The 17007-nt window shown below is 43.6% G+C and overlaps 1 protein-coding gene across 3 annotated transcripts in view; it reads left to right on the top strand.

Annotated features, from left to right (window-relative positions):
• The window catches only part of LOC142303756 (hematopoietic lineage cell-specific protein-like), an 88850-nt gene extending 76686 nt beyond the window's left edge, over positions 1-12164 (top strand). For 2 of the 3 annotated variants that reach the window (XM_075345447.1, XM_075345449.1), the window contains one exon: positions 9331-12164. In XM_075345447.1, coding sequence (XP_075201562.1) covers positions 9331-9467 — 137 coding nt within the window. In that variant the 3' untranslated portion in view covers positions 9468-12164. The remainder of the gene's footprint in view (positions 1-9330) is intronic. The other variant, XM_075345448.1, reaches the window with a different exon arrangement.
• Positions 12165-17007: the final 4843 nt, after the last annotated feature.

The raw sequence follows: 17007 nt of genomic DNA, 5'->3' as shown, positions 1-17007 counted from the left end.
GAGAGCATGGGGCAAACAGAGCACGGGGCAGTCATGAAGAGCACGGGGCATACAGAGCACGGGGGCAGCGATGGAGAGCACGGGGCATTAGAGCACGGGGGCAGCCGTGGAGAGCACGGGGCAAACAGAGCATGGGGCAGCCATGGAGAGCACAGGACAAACAGAGCACGGGGGCAAACAAACAGAGGATAGGGGAAAACAAACAGAGCACAGGGGCAAACATGGAGAGCACAGGGCATACAGAGCACGGGGCAAACATGGAGAGCACAGGGCAAACAGAGCATGGGGCATACATAGCACGGGGCAAAGAGAGCACGGGGGCAAACATGGAGAGCACGGGGCAAAGAGAGCACGGGGCAAACATGGAGAGCATGGGGGCAAACAGAGCACGGGGCAAACATGGCTGCAAGGATGGGGGAAATGTGCAAAGATGGGGAGAAATGTGCAAAGAGGGAGAGAAACATGCAAAGATGGGGAAACATGGCTGCAAGGATGGGTGAAACACGCAAGGATGGGGGGAACATGGCTGCAAGGATGGGGGAAAACATGGCTGCAAGGATGGGGTACATTTAGCAGGAAGGGGTACATTTACCAGGATGGGGGGGAAACATGCCAGGATGGGGTACATGAACATGCCAGGATGAGGAAAAATGCCAGGATGGGGAACATTTAGCAGGAAGGGTGACATTTACCAGGATGGGGTACATTTACCAGGAAAGGGACATTTACCAGGATAAGGGAACATGCCTGGATGAGGTACATTTACCAGGAAAGGGGACATTTACCAGGATAAGGGAACATGCCTGGATGAGGTACATTTACCAGGATGGGGTCATTTAACAGCATGGGGGAACATGCCAGGATGGGGTACATTTACCAGGATGGGGGATACATTTACCAGGATGGGGGGAAACATGCCAGGATGGGGTACATGAACATGCCAGGATGAGGAAAAATGCCAGGAAGGGGAGCATTTAGCAGGAAGGGTGACATTTATCAGGATGGGGTACATTTACAAGGATGGGGTACGTTTACCAGGAAAGGGGACATTTACCAGGATAAGGGAACATGCCTAGATGAGGTACATTTACCAGGATGGGGAACATTTACCAGGAATGGGGAACATTTACCAGGATGGGGAACATTTACCAGGAATGGGGAACATTTACCAGGATGGGGAATATGCCGGGATGGGGTACATTTACCAGGATGGGGCCATGATGGGGACAAATATACCAGAATGTAGGAAATATATATCAGGATGGGGGACATGTTTACCAAAAAGTGGCCAGGAAGGGGGACAGAACTACACAATGAAGGGGGGGAGCAACTCGTACATCTTTATGGGATTTCAGGATGTTCAGACTTTGAAATGTAGATGTGGATTACAGGGTGACACCTGATTGCATTCCAGGCTAAAATCTCTGTCTAATCTGCTGCAATTTTTTCCAGAAACATCAATCCAACTGCTGTGTCTGGAAAGGGCTCCGCTTCAATGTGTGGTAAGCATGCATGAGCGTGATATCCCCTGCTGAAGAGAAGAGAATACTGCAAAGGTAAGGTTAAAATCAACTATTTAGATAATAGGATTGGTTGGCACTTCGGGGAAAAAAATGGGTTTAAGGCTACAGTATGGGCACTCGGCCTGTGAAAAGTTCGCCATGACTGGCCTAGATCCATATACACTGTGGTAGAGACAAATGCCGTAACCAGGCTTTTCATCCTTAGATTTGCCTAGTGTTATGCTGGGTTCACACATAGTGACAGCGACACCGACGTCGCTGTTACGTCACCATTTTCTGTGACGTAACAGCGACCTTGTAAGTCGCTGTTATGATCGCTGCTTAGCTGTCAAACACAGCGACGCAGCAGCGATCATAACGTCACTACATGTGCAGAGAGCAGGGAGCCGCGCACACTGCTTAGCGCTGGCTGCCTGCACTCCTAGCTACAGTACACATCGGGTTAATTAACCCGATGTGTACTGCAGCTACATGTGCAGAGAGCAGGGAGCCGCGCACACTGCTTAGCGCTGGGTGCCTGCACTCCTAGCTACAGTACACATCGGGTTAATTAACCCGATGTGTACTGCAGCTACATGTGCAGAGAGCAGGGATCCGGCACTGGCAGCGAGAGCGGCGGAGGCTGGTAACGAAGGTAAATATCGGGTAACCACCTTGGTTACCCGATGTTTACCCTGGTTACAGCTTACCGCAGCTGCCAGACGCCGGCTCCTGCTCTCTGCTCGCTTCATTTCGTCGCTCTCTCGCTGTCACACACAGCGATCTGTGCGTCACAGCGGGAGAGCAACAATAAAAAAACGCACCAGGGCTGTGTGTAACGAGCAGCGATCTCAAAGCAGGGGCCAGATCGCTGCTCAGTGTCACACACAGCGAGATCGCTAAGGAGGTCACTGCTGCGTCACAAAAACCGTGACTCAGCAGCGATCTCAGCAGCGATCTCGCTGTGTGTGAAGCACCCCTTAGGCTCTATTTAATCAAGACCGGCATTTTTCACACTGGTCTTGAAGAGGAGGTGAGAAGAAATGCAGTCACTACATGTAGCCAAAAGTGAGTTATTTTGTTCTTCTTCTGGCTAGTATACTTCGGTATACCATTTGCTTTACTGTACTGTATAAGAAACCACAGCAAAATGAAATTTCCTATACAGAGAGCTACAACAAAAATTACATGCACCGTGTGGTATACTTTTTTTCTTTTACAATCAATTCTTAGAGTGGGTGAAAACCGAACTGTGGGCACTATTGTATTTATAAAGTATATAACAAAAGTGAGTACACCCCCACATTTTTGAAATGTTTCATTTTATCTTTTCATGGAACAACACTGAAGATGTGGCACTTTGATACAATGTACAGTCTGTGCACAGCTTGTATAACAGTGTAAATTTGTTGTGCCCTCTAAATAACAACACACAGTCATTAATGTCTAAACTGCTGGCAACAAAAGTGAGTATATCCCTCAGTGAAAATGGACAAATTGTGCCCAAAGTGCCAATATTTTATGAGGCCTTAACTTTCTTGGACATAGAGTTCATTGGAGATTTACAGGAGCTACTGATATCCTCTTTCACTCCTCCATGACGACATCACGGAGCTGGTGGATGTTAGAGACCTTTGGGCTCCTCCACCTTCCATAGGAGGTTGCTCAAAAGGGTTTAGGTCTGGATACATGTTTGACCAGTCTAACACCCCAGTTTCTTTAGCAAGGTAGTGATCATCTTGGAAGTGTTTTTGGGGTCATTATCATGTTGGAATTCTACTCTGCAGCTCAGTTTCCGCAGGAAGGGGATCATGCTTTGCTTCAGTACGTCACAGTAGAAGTTGGCATTCATGAATCCCTCAATAAACTGTAGCTCCCAACAGCTGGCAGCACTCATGCAGCCCAAAACCATGACACTCCAACCACCATGCTTGACTACAGGCAAGAGACACTTGTCTTTGTACTCCTCACCTGGATGCCGTCACACACGCTTGACACCATCTCAATAAATTAGAATATCAAAAAAGTTAATTTTAGTAATTCAATACAACAAGTGAAACGCATATATTATATAGAGTCGTTACAAACAGAGTGATCTATTTCAAGTGTTTATTTATGTTAACGTTGTTGATTATTGCTTACAGCCAATGAAAAACCAAATCACTATCTAAGAAATTTTTTATAATTACCACAAAACGCCTACAAAGGCTTCCCAAGCGTTTAACAAAACGGTCCCTTAGTCTGGTTCGGTAGGCTACACAATCATGGGGAAGACTGCTGACTTGACAGATGTCCAGAAGGCAGTCATTGACACACTTCACAAGGAGGGTAAGTCACAAAAGGTCATTTCTAAAGAAGCTGGCTGTTCATAGGAGTTCTGTATCCGAGCAGATAATGCACTCCTAGCCACAGTACACATCGGGTTAATTACCCGATGTGTACTCCGGCTACATGTGCAGAGAGCAGGGAGCCGGCACTGGCAGCGTGAGAGCGGGGACGCTGGTAACGAAGGTAAATATCGGGTAACCAAGGTAAGGGCTTCTTGGTTACCCGATGTTTACCGTGGTTACCAGCGTCCGCAGAAGCCGGCTCCTGCTGCCTGCACATTTAGTTGTTGCTCTGTCGCTGTCACACACAGCGATGTGTGCTTCATAGCGGGAGAGCAACAACTAAAAAATGGCCCAGGACATTCAGCAACAACCAACGACCTCACAGCAGGGGCCAGGTTGTTGCTGGATGTCACACACAGCAACATCGCTAGTGTCGCGGGCAGAGGAGGGGACGCTGCGCTCACCCACTGCTCGGGTCCGGCTGCTGCTGCTGCTGCTCGGTGGTGGCTCGAGCGGTGGGCCGGATCCCGGGGACTCGAGCGGCGTTCCTCGCCCGTGAGTGAAAGGGGGTGGTTTGGATTTAGGGATATTGTCCGTGACGCCACCCACGGTTGTGGTGAGATTGGTGACACCACCGCTGCTCTGGACGGGGATCCCGGGAGCGATGACAGGGAGAAGCTTGGATGTTGGTTCTTCCCTCCGTGGGTAGGGGGGTTGGTTGTCCCGGGGCCCGGCGGGGGGGTAGGGATGTATGGCAGGCGGGTTACGGGGCCTGGTGAGGTGCAGGGTCACGGGGGCAGCGCTGTGCCGCACGGCACGGTGGTACTCACTCAGCCAATGATGAATGCAAAGTCTCCGGTAAAACAAATGGCTGGATGTACGGGTCCCACAGATGGCTGCGGTGTTTTTCCTCCCGGCAGGTTGATTGTGACTGCCTTTCCCTGCACCTGTGTTATCTTACGGTTCCAATGGCTTCCCACCAGTAACCCGCTCCCCAGCTTGGATGGATGCTGAGGGAGCCCCTTTTGCCCGCAGGCTCTGGCCCTGGGAACTGTAGCCTTGGCGGTGACTGTGTTTCCCTCTACGGTTTGAGTGGTTGCCTTCAATCGGGACTTGAGTGCTGGGAAAGCCGGAGGTTCCCTTCGCTAACGGATTTGACAAATTCAACGGCGACTCCTAGCCTTGTCGGGGTCCGTAAGCCCTGCCGGATGGTGCTGGCTTCTCTTTACTCTCCGATCCGGTACCGCCGGGCCACCGCCCGTCCACGGTCCATACGGTTTGCTCCAATTAGTCTCTCCTGCAGACGGTCACCACCGTCTGCCAACCTTGCTGTTCCGTCCGGGCCACACACCCGGACGCCGTCAGACTGCTCCACAACCACTTTACTTCCTCACTTCTCAAACTTCAAAACTGATCTCAACTCTACTGCTTCCTTTTCCCGCCTCCAGGACTGTGAACTCCTCGGTGGGCGGGACCAACCGCCTCGCCCACCCCCTGGTGTGGACATCAGCCCCTGGAGGAAGGCAACAAGGATTTGTGTTTGGCTTCGGTGTGCCTAATCGGGGTGTGGGGTGTGTTGGTTTAGTTCTGTGATGACCTGGCTTGTCCAGGGCGCCACACTAGCAACATCGCTGCTACGTCACAAAAGTTGTTCGTTAGCAGCGATATTGCTAGCGATGTTGCTTAGTGTGACGTGGCCTTTAGTTTGCTTGTCTTTAGCACAGTGTGGGTTTTCTTGTCCATCATTTTTAGAATAGGCTTCCTTTTTTGGGATTACATCCATGCAGATCAATTTGATGCAGTGTATGCTGTAATCCCAGCTCCTGCAGGCGGCCACCACTACCTGCCTCCTGGCCAAAAGGGAATCTGGGCTCCGACCCAGACCCCTAACAGACTTTACTCTTTCTTTCTCTCTCCCTACTCCTTTCCGTCCTTTCCCTTTCACTGTCCTCTCACTTCTCCACTCTAACACAATCTGCTGTTCAACACTCTGTTCCCTATGGGGAACTGCACTGTTTTTCCTGCCTCAGGCCCTCTCAACTCCTTGGTGGGCGTGGCCAACTGCCTGGCTCCGCCCCCTGGTGGAGGTGACTCAGGGTTTTAGGTTGGCTGGTCGTACCCTTTTTAGGGGAAGGGTGTTGTGTGGGGGCCTAACTGTGACTACCTGGCTAGTCCAGGGCGTCACACATTTATGGCTGAGTGTTGAGTTATTTAGAGGACACACCAAGTTTACACTGTTATACAAGCTGTACACTGACTACTTCAATACTTTATTTCAATAATTTGAGTACTCTAAATACATTTACTGCTTGTGGATATACACAGTAATTACTGGAGTACTTTGGAGGACTACACAATAGTACTAACATAGTATGCTAGCAGAAAAATATGTACAGTCGTTGTATCGGGTAAAGTCTAAAGCCCCTCATACACTTCAGATAACTGCTAGCTGAATGATTTTTTGGCCTGATCATTCGGCCAGCAGCTGTCTTGCTGATTCTCCCATACATCGGAGTGCTTACTCTGTCAAACACTACCAAGTTCTCTATCAAGGACTCCATTGGTGGAAGGTTATCTCGTATGGGACCAAATGATCAGCAGTTCTAATTGGACAAATAATGTCAGGACTGCTATACACATTAGACTGACAGACAAATTTGTTAATATCAGGAGACTCAGCCAACGTTAGTCTATTGTGTATGGGGAACTTAAAGAGAACCTGTTATTTGAAAAAAAATGCTATTAACATATAGTATGGGGTTAATCTGCAGGTTAATAGTCCCACTGCTTGGAGGAAATATACATTATTCCTCCACTGAACGCCTGGCCTTCAGTCATGGGAGTGTCGCCTGTGCGGGTACAGTCACTGCTCAGTGTATACTTATTAAAAAGTGTGCGTCTGGAACACCAATGGTGTGAACAAGGTGCAAGACTCAAAAACCTAACTATACAATAGGATAAAGAGCTGCACACTAGTCACAATGTACGGGGAATAATGAAAAGCAGAGCTGCTATGGGAATACTAGACTGAAAAATACAATGAAAGATCTGAAGAAATGAAAACCTGAAAATGGAATATGCATAACTGCTATGAATAATAGGAATATAAGAGATATTTAGCCTTTGTATTGATCAATACAAAAGAGCCCCAAACCACGCCAAGGTAATCTCTATTTTTGGGGTCCCTAACCTATGTGTAACCTCACCTGCAGTTAAAAAACGTGCTCTGTATGGGAAGATACAGAGTTTATTGTATTTTTCAGTCTAGTATTCCTACAGCAGTTCCACTTTTCATTATTCCCCTATACATTGTGACTAGTGTGCAGCTCTTTATCCTATTGTACTGCTCAGTGTATAGTGACCGACAGCTGTAACTGAGCCCTGACACTGACTGACTGACAGCCGGGGTAATGACAAGACCTCAGTCATTAGCTCTCTCCTCACCCCCGAGCCGAACGTTCATGTGTCTTTATCGGGGAGAGTGGAAAAAGCTGATGCTAAATTCCTCTAGCGGTGGTCACCGTAGTATCCTGAATTTTAAAAAAAAGGGTAGGGTGATAAAACTGGAGCTGTCCGAATGTTATGTCCCTGATCATTATTTGTAGGGAAGAATCAGGAGCTCATACACACATTAGAGTTCAGCTGATCCTGTTGAGCCTTATGTGATTCCACTTTACATGTTTCTGTTTTAATCAAACTCATTAGTCATTCCCCGGTCATTGGGATAATCTTCCGATTTAGTAAGCTGGGTCCTTGTGTAAAGAGCAGTCATTTTTAAACTCTTAGCTCCCGCCATCACAGTACTAGGCACAAGTAATAATTATCTGAAAGTGTATTTAGCATTTTTATATAATACATTATTCTGCATGTCTGTTTAGTGACCTTGATTGCCAGGTTTTATACTGCTAGTGTATATGTCAATGGGGACTTTCACAGATATATCCACCAGATGGTCACAGCGGGTTTACTGAGATCTCCGGATTATGTTTTTACTATGTAAACAAGGTCACAAGAGATAATTTACTGAATCAAGTAATGGTACTCATTTTATTGACTAGAAAACAGCACAACTAACTCTAAAATACCATGAATTATCCAGAATTATTTTTACAGTTGAGTTCATGCTCTATTTACACCAGATTTCCAAACAATTGGTAGTATATCTGCAAATAAAATGGATCCAGATGTATACCATTCACAGACATTCAAATGTGTCTTCTTTTAGCATGACAGATTTACTTCTAAATACCTATCATAGAAGAATATGTGTAATGTAAAAGCAAAATAAAGCCACTTCCACTTAAAAATCAATAGATCTATCAGATATATGACAATTACATAAAATAAAGAATACAAAGTGTGTATGTGTGTGTGTGTGTGTGTGTGTGTGTGTGTGTGTGTGTGTGTGTGTGTGTCATCCATGTGACATCCGGATAGCACACAGACAGCACAAACTTCTATACTTACCTGTCTCTAGCAACAATTGCCACACTTGCTTCCAGGTCCGTAGTCAATGCAGTGAATATTCATGAGCATAATGAGCAGGTCCGGAAGAAAGTGTGACAGCAGCACTGGAGACAGGTAAGTATAAAAATACATTTATTTCTCAGTGGCATGTTTACTCCCGTATGTGTCACACTGATGTGATCCTTGTGACATCGGTCCGTGTGACATCCATGGTGCCGGCAGAAATTGGAATTGTCGCTGTGTGGAGCACATGGATACACATGGACGTCAAAACATGGACGTGTGTGCAGACCCATTGATTTTAATGAGTCTACATGTATCCGTGTCTGCAGTATGTGTGAAAACGGACTTCACATGTACCAGCGACATGGACATGTGAAAGAGGCCTAAGACTGGAGGCAGACTGTGTCCACTGCAGTTCTGTACTGTGCGGCTGTAGGTACTCTGTGCTAAAATACAAAATATAACGTAAGCTCACCCAAGGCTGTCCACTGTTGGACCCATGGTTTCAGGTAAAAAGGGTTGCATGGGTAATCAATCCCATCTGATTCCTTGGTGGCAGCAATACTGAAAATAGTAATGTTTGTATTCCAAAAATATTAATTTCATGGGGCAAATTGGGCTGGAAAAAAATTGAAGGGAAAGAGGTTAATAAAATCCCAAAAGTGAGTAATTTTCTACCACGTCTTTACTATTTTTTAAATAAAAACGTTATTTTAAATTCCTGGATAAAAGTGCTATTTTCAGTAACTGTGTGCTATTGACGATAAGCCCTTATTATAGGTTAGAAGCAGTGCTTTTAGGGAACAATATCTCCAAAATAGAGTGTCTAATGAAGCATGTATGCCTCTGTAGGGAGAGGGAAGCATATAGAGGTAAAGAAGGACCCAGAAAATGTGTGGGTGCCCTATTAATCCTCTGGAGGTTGTACAGAGCACAACATTTTCCAAAAATAATTGACTTCTGGAATTTCTCACATTATATTGGAACTGACTGCAGAATTAATCTATATATTGGCTTGTGCTTCACAGGTGGAGACGATGAGATCTCATTTGAACCTCAGGACCTTATTACAGATATTGAGATGATTGATGAGGGCTGGTGGAGTGGATCCTGCAGAGGACACCGTGGGCTCTTCCCTGCTAATTATGTCGAGATTATGCAGTAATACATTCATTTTACAGCATGTAATAGCAAATTCAAAGTCTCAAATACTGTATAAAGCTTTGCACGAAATGAAGATTCCGAATGTGAAAGGCCAGAATGTAGAAATGCAGAATGTAAAAGGGAATAATAATGACTGTATGGCTTATCTCCAAACCACTAACGTACTTTTAATAAACCATATTCCTTCTCTGTTATTGTTATCACGTGTAATCTTCCTTAATTCCTGCTTCCATAATCCTTGAGAATAAAGGTTTAAATTTAAGATGCTGTGTATTTCCTCTGCAGTTACAGTTGCAATCAAAATGATTCAACCGCTATTGTAAATTCAGTGCATTAGCAAAGCATTCGGTTCTTTGCAATTAACCAAGAAAAATTTCTTCAAACTCAAAACAAATGTCATTTTCTTGACTACTGGAATCTCAGAATAATTCAACCCCTTCATGTCAAGCGTCTTTAGTAATTAGTAGACCACAATTTTGCTACTATGATCAGCAGCATGCTTCCGATTCACTATCATTGTGCTGTCAAGGGAACGGTACAATAAGTTAAGAGACAAGATCTTTGTTTTCCACAAACTAGGAAAAAGATACAAAAAGATAGTATAGGTATTGAATGTTCCTAGAGAGATAGCTGGAACACATTTCTACACTACCTGAGGAGGCAGATCAAGGATGTTGTCACTTGGCTGCCACCAGATTCCTGACAAGTTAGGTGGTCAAAAAACCTGAAGTGACTGCAGAAGACCTAAAGTGAGATTTTTGGCAGCAGGTACTGAGATATCAGTTTGCACTGTAAGGCTATGTGCACACGCTGCGTTTTTTTTGACGCTGCGTTTTTGGCTGCTAAAAAATGCACAAAACGCACCCGCGGCAAAAAAAACGCGGCAAAAAACGCATGCGTTTTTACCGCGATTTGGTGCATTTTTGGCTGCGTTTTTGATCTCTGCGTTTTTCTGCGTTTTTCCAATGCATTGCATGGGGGGAAAACGCAGAAAAACGCAGGAAAGAATTGACATGTCCATTTTTTTTTTTAAGCTCAAAAACGCAGCTTAAAAAAAAAGTTGTTTGCGGACAGCAAAAATGAAAACTCATAGACTTTGCTGGGGAAGCAAAGTCATGCAGTTTTGAGGCCAAAAATGCATCCGAAAAATGCGCAAAAACGCCGCGAAAAATGCACTGTGTGAACTTACCCTAAGGGTGCACTCACACGAGTGTCTGACTCGCACGATTATGGGATCGCATCACTCGGCACGGCCGCACACTCTCCTGACTGTGGGTCGGCTGCATGTATTTCTATGCAGCTGACACCCTCCTGTCCGAAGAGTTTGCAGCCATGGCGGGTGATGCGATCCAATAATCATGGGAGTCATATGCTTGTGTGAGCGCACCCTAAGACGCATACTAATCACTGAAGGTCTTCATGTCTAGGCTCCATGTCTAGGCACTCTGACCCAAAAGCGCAAAAAAAAAAATGTTTCAAAAATCTATTCTGTTCAGTGGCTCAATGAAACAAAACCAGAACTTTTCAGGTGCATGCTTAATGGTTTGGCTGGAGAATCCAGCATACAATAAAAAAACACCCTATCTACAGTGAAGCATGGTGGTGGTTAGCTTTGTTTCCTCTGGTACTGGAAACCTGCAGCATGCGGAGAGCAAGATGGATTTAATCAAGTATTATGAAATGCTAGGAGAAAAACTCACGGTTGCTTTGCAAAAGTTGAAGCATAGGCACCATTGGACCCTTCAACAACACAATAATCCAGAGGATACCTCAAAATTCACCAAGGCTTGGGTTCAGAAAAACTCCTAGAAGATACTGGAGTGGCTGTAAAAGTCACCCTATTTAAACAAAATAAAAAAAATCTCTGATGAGAATTGTAAAAGGTGGTTGCACCACGCAAACCCAAGAATATTAGTGATATGGGGGCTATTCCTAATGAGAATTGGGCTAAGATTGCTCAGGAATGCTGGTGTCTTGGCTTTTCATCATGCTTTAAGAAGGTCATAACAGACAAATGTGCTCTTCTAAGTACTAAAACTGTTGGTCATGAAGGGATTGAATAATTCTGAGGCTGTGAGTTAGTAAAAGGGGCATTTTGTGTTGAATTTGGAGAAATCACTTTTTGTTGAGGTATATAAATTGCTTATTTGGTTTATTGCAAACAGCAGAAAGTTTGTACCTTATTCTAAAGAATCAAATTTGTAGCAGGGGTTGAATCCTTTTGTTTGCTACTGTACATCACATCATAGATTTTGTAAAAAAAAAAAATACATATACGGTAAATTAATTCATTTTTGTTAATGTGATACATACTTTAATAAACAGTGTAACTGTTGTCACAGATTGAACCCCTTTTCTAAACCCATTACTGTATTGGACTCATCTTCCAGGTTACCTTTTAATTTACTTTTCATGCTGACATATATATCCCGTCACATAATGTACTGTGGCTGTATTACTACTCTTCCTTTGTATGAGATACTGAGAAACATCAGATTCCTAGTGAAACCTTGGAAAATTCAACATGAATGCAAATCGAATTTGTGTCTATTTTTTTTTAATTTTGCTGAGCCCAGTGAATTTGAACCACGTGCCACCAGCTTACACCATGCAGAAGATTGCCTCAGCACAAGAAGATCATATGACCTCTATCAAACACCAGCTGTCAAATCATATTGTATAGTACAGCCAATCAGGAGAGACTATCACTGCAAATATAAAAGCAGAAGCATAAAATGCAGCATTTTTGTATAGAATCTGGACAGTGAGAGAACAACATAATTCATGGCTTAACCATTGAGATAAGGAAAAAAAAAAACATAAAACAGTAAAAAAATTGTACAGAGAGTGTTTATTACAGCACAACAGTGAAGAAGATTAGAATTTGCAATAAAGAGAAAAGTGAAAGAATAATGCAGATTTCAAATCTAGTGCAAGTGAAAGAAGAGCAGATCAAGTCTGAAAGGGTCTGTTTACATGGACGATATGCAGACGTTTGCGATTGTTGATCAGTAAACCTTTACTGATCGGTAGTCATTTAATAGCCTATTCACACAGGCAGAACACAGTACATAGTGTGCACTGAGCCAGCTATAATAGTTCACTCAGTGCGTATAGGCTGACCTGGTTCTTAGCAGTGCAATTCCTGTTTAGGGCTCACTCACACATCCTTCTTTTTGCCGGTTTCGCGGATCCGGCGCGCTCCCGTACAGTGAATACAGTACAATGACAGCGCAACAAGCGCCAGTCACGTGCTGTCATGTGACCGGCGCATTTGGCCCGGAAGTTACAGCGCTGTCATTGTACTGTATTCACTGTACGGGAGCACGCCGGATCCGCGAAACCGGCAAAAAGAAGGATGTGTGAAACTGGCCTTAGACAGAACAATGCACTGCAGAGAATGATGCTGCGCAAATGATTATTATATCTAAAGAATGAGCATTTTGAACGTTCATCGGGTGATCGGTAGCTTGTTTGCACTCAGACAATTGTGAAACAAGAGTTTAAGAATGCTTGTCCGTGATTTTCTCCTAGTGTAAATGCACATTTAGACAGTGCCAAATACCTAAAATAAAACACAACAAAACAAAAACAACAAAACACAAAAAGGGCCTTCACACTTTTAGTGTCAAGGCCCATGATATTGCGACGGTACCTGCAATGCAGCTCAAAGAACGCCGAATTCTGCTCTACCGGAAGTCACCGCATTCTGATAGGCAGGATGCTGTTGTCTGTACTGTGCATGCCCAGAAAGTAGTTCCTCCCCCGTGCTTTCTGATATAGTAGAGCCCGCATCGGTTGAAGAAGACAGACGAAGAAGACAGAAGACCAGGATCGTGGTGGGGTGATAGGGAGTAATAAAGATGGAGTCCCTAAGTGTGTCTGTGTATTTATTTCTAATAAAGTATTTTTTCTCTGTGTGGTGTCTTTTTTTAACCTTTTATTAAAGATTCTTAATGGCCAGGTCAAACTTTACCTGACATTAAGAATCTCGCGCTTTATACCAGCTGGTAAAACAAAGCTGGTAGTAACCCCTTATTACCCACAATGCCACCCGGCACCAGAGCCACTGGAAGAGTTGGATACAGAACCAGAAGATGTCGCTTCTATGAAAGCGCCATTTTCTGGGGTGGCTGTGAACTGCAATTTGCAGCAGGAAGGGCCAGAAAGCGTGGGCCAACCTGCGTTGAGGATTACAATCCCCAGCTGCCTAGTTGTACCTGGCTGGACACAAAAATTGGGCTAAGTGAAATTCATGAAATAATTAAAAAAAAAGGCTTCCCTATATTTTTGGTTCCCAGCCGGGTACATATAGGCAGCTGGGGGTTGGGGGCAGCCGGTGCCTGCCTGCTGTACCTGGCTAGCATACAAAATATGGCGAAGCCCGCGTCATTTTTTTTTTTAGTTTTTCGGCAAAAAACTTTTAAAAAAAGGGCTTTCCTTGATTTCCCATTAGCCCCAGTGTCAGCCGATTACTTGTTCTGTGTCCCGCTGCATCCATCGCAGCGTATGCGGCCGGTGAGGTCAGCTGAGTTCGGCCGGCACTGGAGTCCCCTGATCTGAACTCAGTTGAACTCCAGACCGCACTATCTGTAAAAAAGTTGAAGCTGATATAATCCAACCGCTCGTGCTGTACAAAGCGGTGCTTTAAGTCCCCTAAGGCAGTGTTCCCCAACTCCAGTCCTCAAAACCCACTAACAGGTCATGTTTTCAGGGTTAAAAAAAAGTAAAAAAATACACATTTGGAATCGCTGTTTTAAGAAATGCCCAATCTATCATATTAAATAAATTAATCTGATCAGTAAAGGGCGAACAAGAAAAAAAAATAAAAACTCCAGAATTATGTTTTTTATGGTCACCTCAACAGTGCAATAAAATGCAACAACAGGCGATCAAAACACTTTAGCCACCCAAAAATGCTATAAACACGCCATCTCAGGATGCAAAAGATAAGCTGTCATTGTCTTGGAAAATGGCGACAAGAGCGCTATTCTTTTTTTGGGACAAATTTCAGATTTTTTTTCATCACTTAAATAAAAAAAAAAAACCTACAAATATTTGGTATCTACGAACTTGTACAGACCTGGGGAATCCTATATCCAGGTCAGTTTTACTATATAGCAAACCAGGTTAATAATAATAAAGAAAAAAAAACATAGAAAACAATAGTGGAATTGCATTTGGAATTTGTCTTGCAGTACAATATTGGGCAGAATGAATGGTGTTGTTCAAAGGTACAACTTGTCCTGCAAAAAAGAAGCCATCATATGGCTATATTGACAGAAAAATAAAAATGTTATGGCTCTTGGAAGGAGAGGAAAAACGTAAATAGAAAATTGCCCAAAGGTGAAGGGGTTAAGAATGTACCTTAAACCTAATTACATTTTCTAGACATGATTTTTTTTTTTTTAGTTTATTCGTAAACCCATCATGAACATCTGAAAAATGAAGCCTGTAGAATCGCTCGTGCTGCTGTTATATGGATTGTAACCCTTTCACCCCAGGGAAATTTTCCGCTTTTTACTTTTATTTTTTCCTCCTCTTCTTCCAAGAGCCATAACTTTTTTTTATTTTTCCTTACGCATGTTCTTGATTTTTGCGGGACAAGTTATACTTTTGATTGAAATCATTCATTCTTGCACATAGTGTACTTGAAAATAATAAAAATGTCCAAATGCATTGAAATTGCAAAAAAAATTGCAATTCCACAATGTTTTTTTTAATTTTTTTTTTTTACCATATTCACCATATGGTAAATCTGACCTGGCAGGATGATTATCCAGGTCAGTACAAGTACGTAGATACCAAACATGTAAAAATGTATTTATTTATTTATTTATTTATTTATTTAATTGTTGAAAAAAAATCTGACATTTGTAAAAAATAAATAAGCATATTTTTAGCTTTTGGTGCCATTTTCTGAGACCTGTAACGTTTACATTTTTTCAGGATATAGGGCTGTGTGGGGGCTTATTTTATTTGCGCCCTAGGCTATTATTACTGATAGCATTTTTGGGGCAGATTCGATGTTTGATTGCCTCTTGTTGCATTTTATTGCAATGTTGCGACTGCCAAAAAATGTAATTCTGGGGTTTTGATTTGGGGGGTCATTATGCCTTTTACCAATTAGATTAATTTACTTCATGCTTTGACAGATCAGACTTTTGTGAATGCAGCTATACAAAATATGTGTATTTTTTAAATTTGATTGTATTAATGGTATTATCAATGTAGCTCCTGCTGTGAGCCCTGGGCAATTGCCCTGTTTTCCCCCCACCTCCTCCCCAATGCTGGCCCTACACATTTCCACTGCTCCAGATTCCATTGACCACATACTTCATGGAGCTGCTTCCCCAGCACACAGTCCTTGTGCTAATATTAATGCACAGGAGGTCTGGAATTCTGCATTTAAGGAGTCATCAAAGCGCTGTTGACTTTTATGCATTGTAACTCTGTCTGTAACTATTAGGAGGTCCCCACTTCATGGTTGTGTTGTAATGGATTCTAAATGCTTCTATTTTTTAATATTACCTTTACAGTTGGTTGACCCCTGAATATTTGGTAAAGAAGAAATTTCACTAAATGACTTGTTACAGAAGTCCAAAAGACATACAGATAGGGACTTTAGATTGTGAGCCCCAATGGGGACAGTGTTCCTGATGTATGTAAAGCGCTGCGTAATATGTTAGCGCTATATAAAAATAAAGATTTATTAGAAGTTGCTTCCTATTAAAGTACAATACTTAAAAGGGTGGTTCACTAGTTAGTATTAATAGGCACATGAATATTATGTTGAGAAACAAGGTTTCTCTCAAATACCTTGTATTGCCAATAGTGCCTGTGAGTGGCGCTATTACGGTCCGCTCCTCCCCTTCTTGTGACCCCAGGACTCCGTGACCTCTGAAGTCCAGGGATGTCATGTTAACGTCTAGTTGACCTGACATCACTGGAGCCGGCCCCAGTCTTCCTGAGTGACTGGGCTATGGGCGGAGTTTCACCACTCAGCACAGCCCAGCATCTCCCTGCTCTCTCCTTCACTGCAGAGCACCGCAAGCAGGAGCAATGCTGGGTTGTGAAAAGCAGTGACACACCACTCACAACCCAGTCACTCAGGAAGACTGGGGCCAGCTCCAGTGATATCAGGTCAACAAGAAGTTGACGTGACATAATCAGATTCCAGAGATCATGGAGCCCGGGGGTCACGCAATGGAGAAGAGCTCACAGGCACTATTGGCAACACAAGGTATTTGAGAGAAACCTTGTTTCTCAACATAATATTAATGTGGAAAGGATTGAAGAAAATGGACCCAGCACTGAAATACATAAGTTAAAAATCAAAAAACTTTATTGGACAACTAAAATCTTCAACAGGATCCATAAGCTGAGAGGACACGCATAAGAGCACCTCACACGTTTCGGACGTAAAATAAAAACAAGTACTTAATCATAGGCTATGATTAAGGATTTGTTTTTATTTTACGTCCGAAATGAGTGAGGTGCTCTTATGCGTGTCGTCTCACCTTATGGATCCCGTTGAAGAT

Source organism: Anomaloglossus baeobatrachus, chromosome 4 (genome assembly GCF_048569485.1).
Source record: "Anomaloglossus baeobatrachus isolate aAnoBae1 chromosome 4, aAnoBae1.hap1, whole genome shotgun sequence".
NCBI classification, from domain to species: domain Eukaryota; kingdom Metazoa; phylum Chordata; class Amphibia; order Anura; family Aromobatidae; genus Anomaloglossus; species Anomaloglossus baeobatrachus.
The sequence above is the reverse complement of the archived record's forward strand: the minus strand, read 5'-3'. Positions and strand labels throughout refer to the sequence as shown.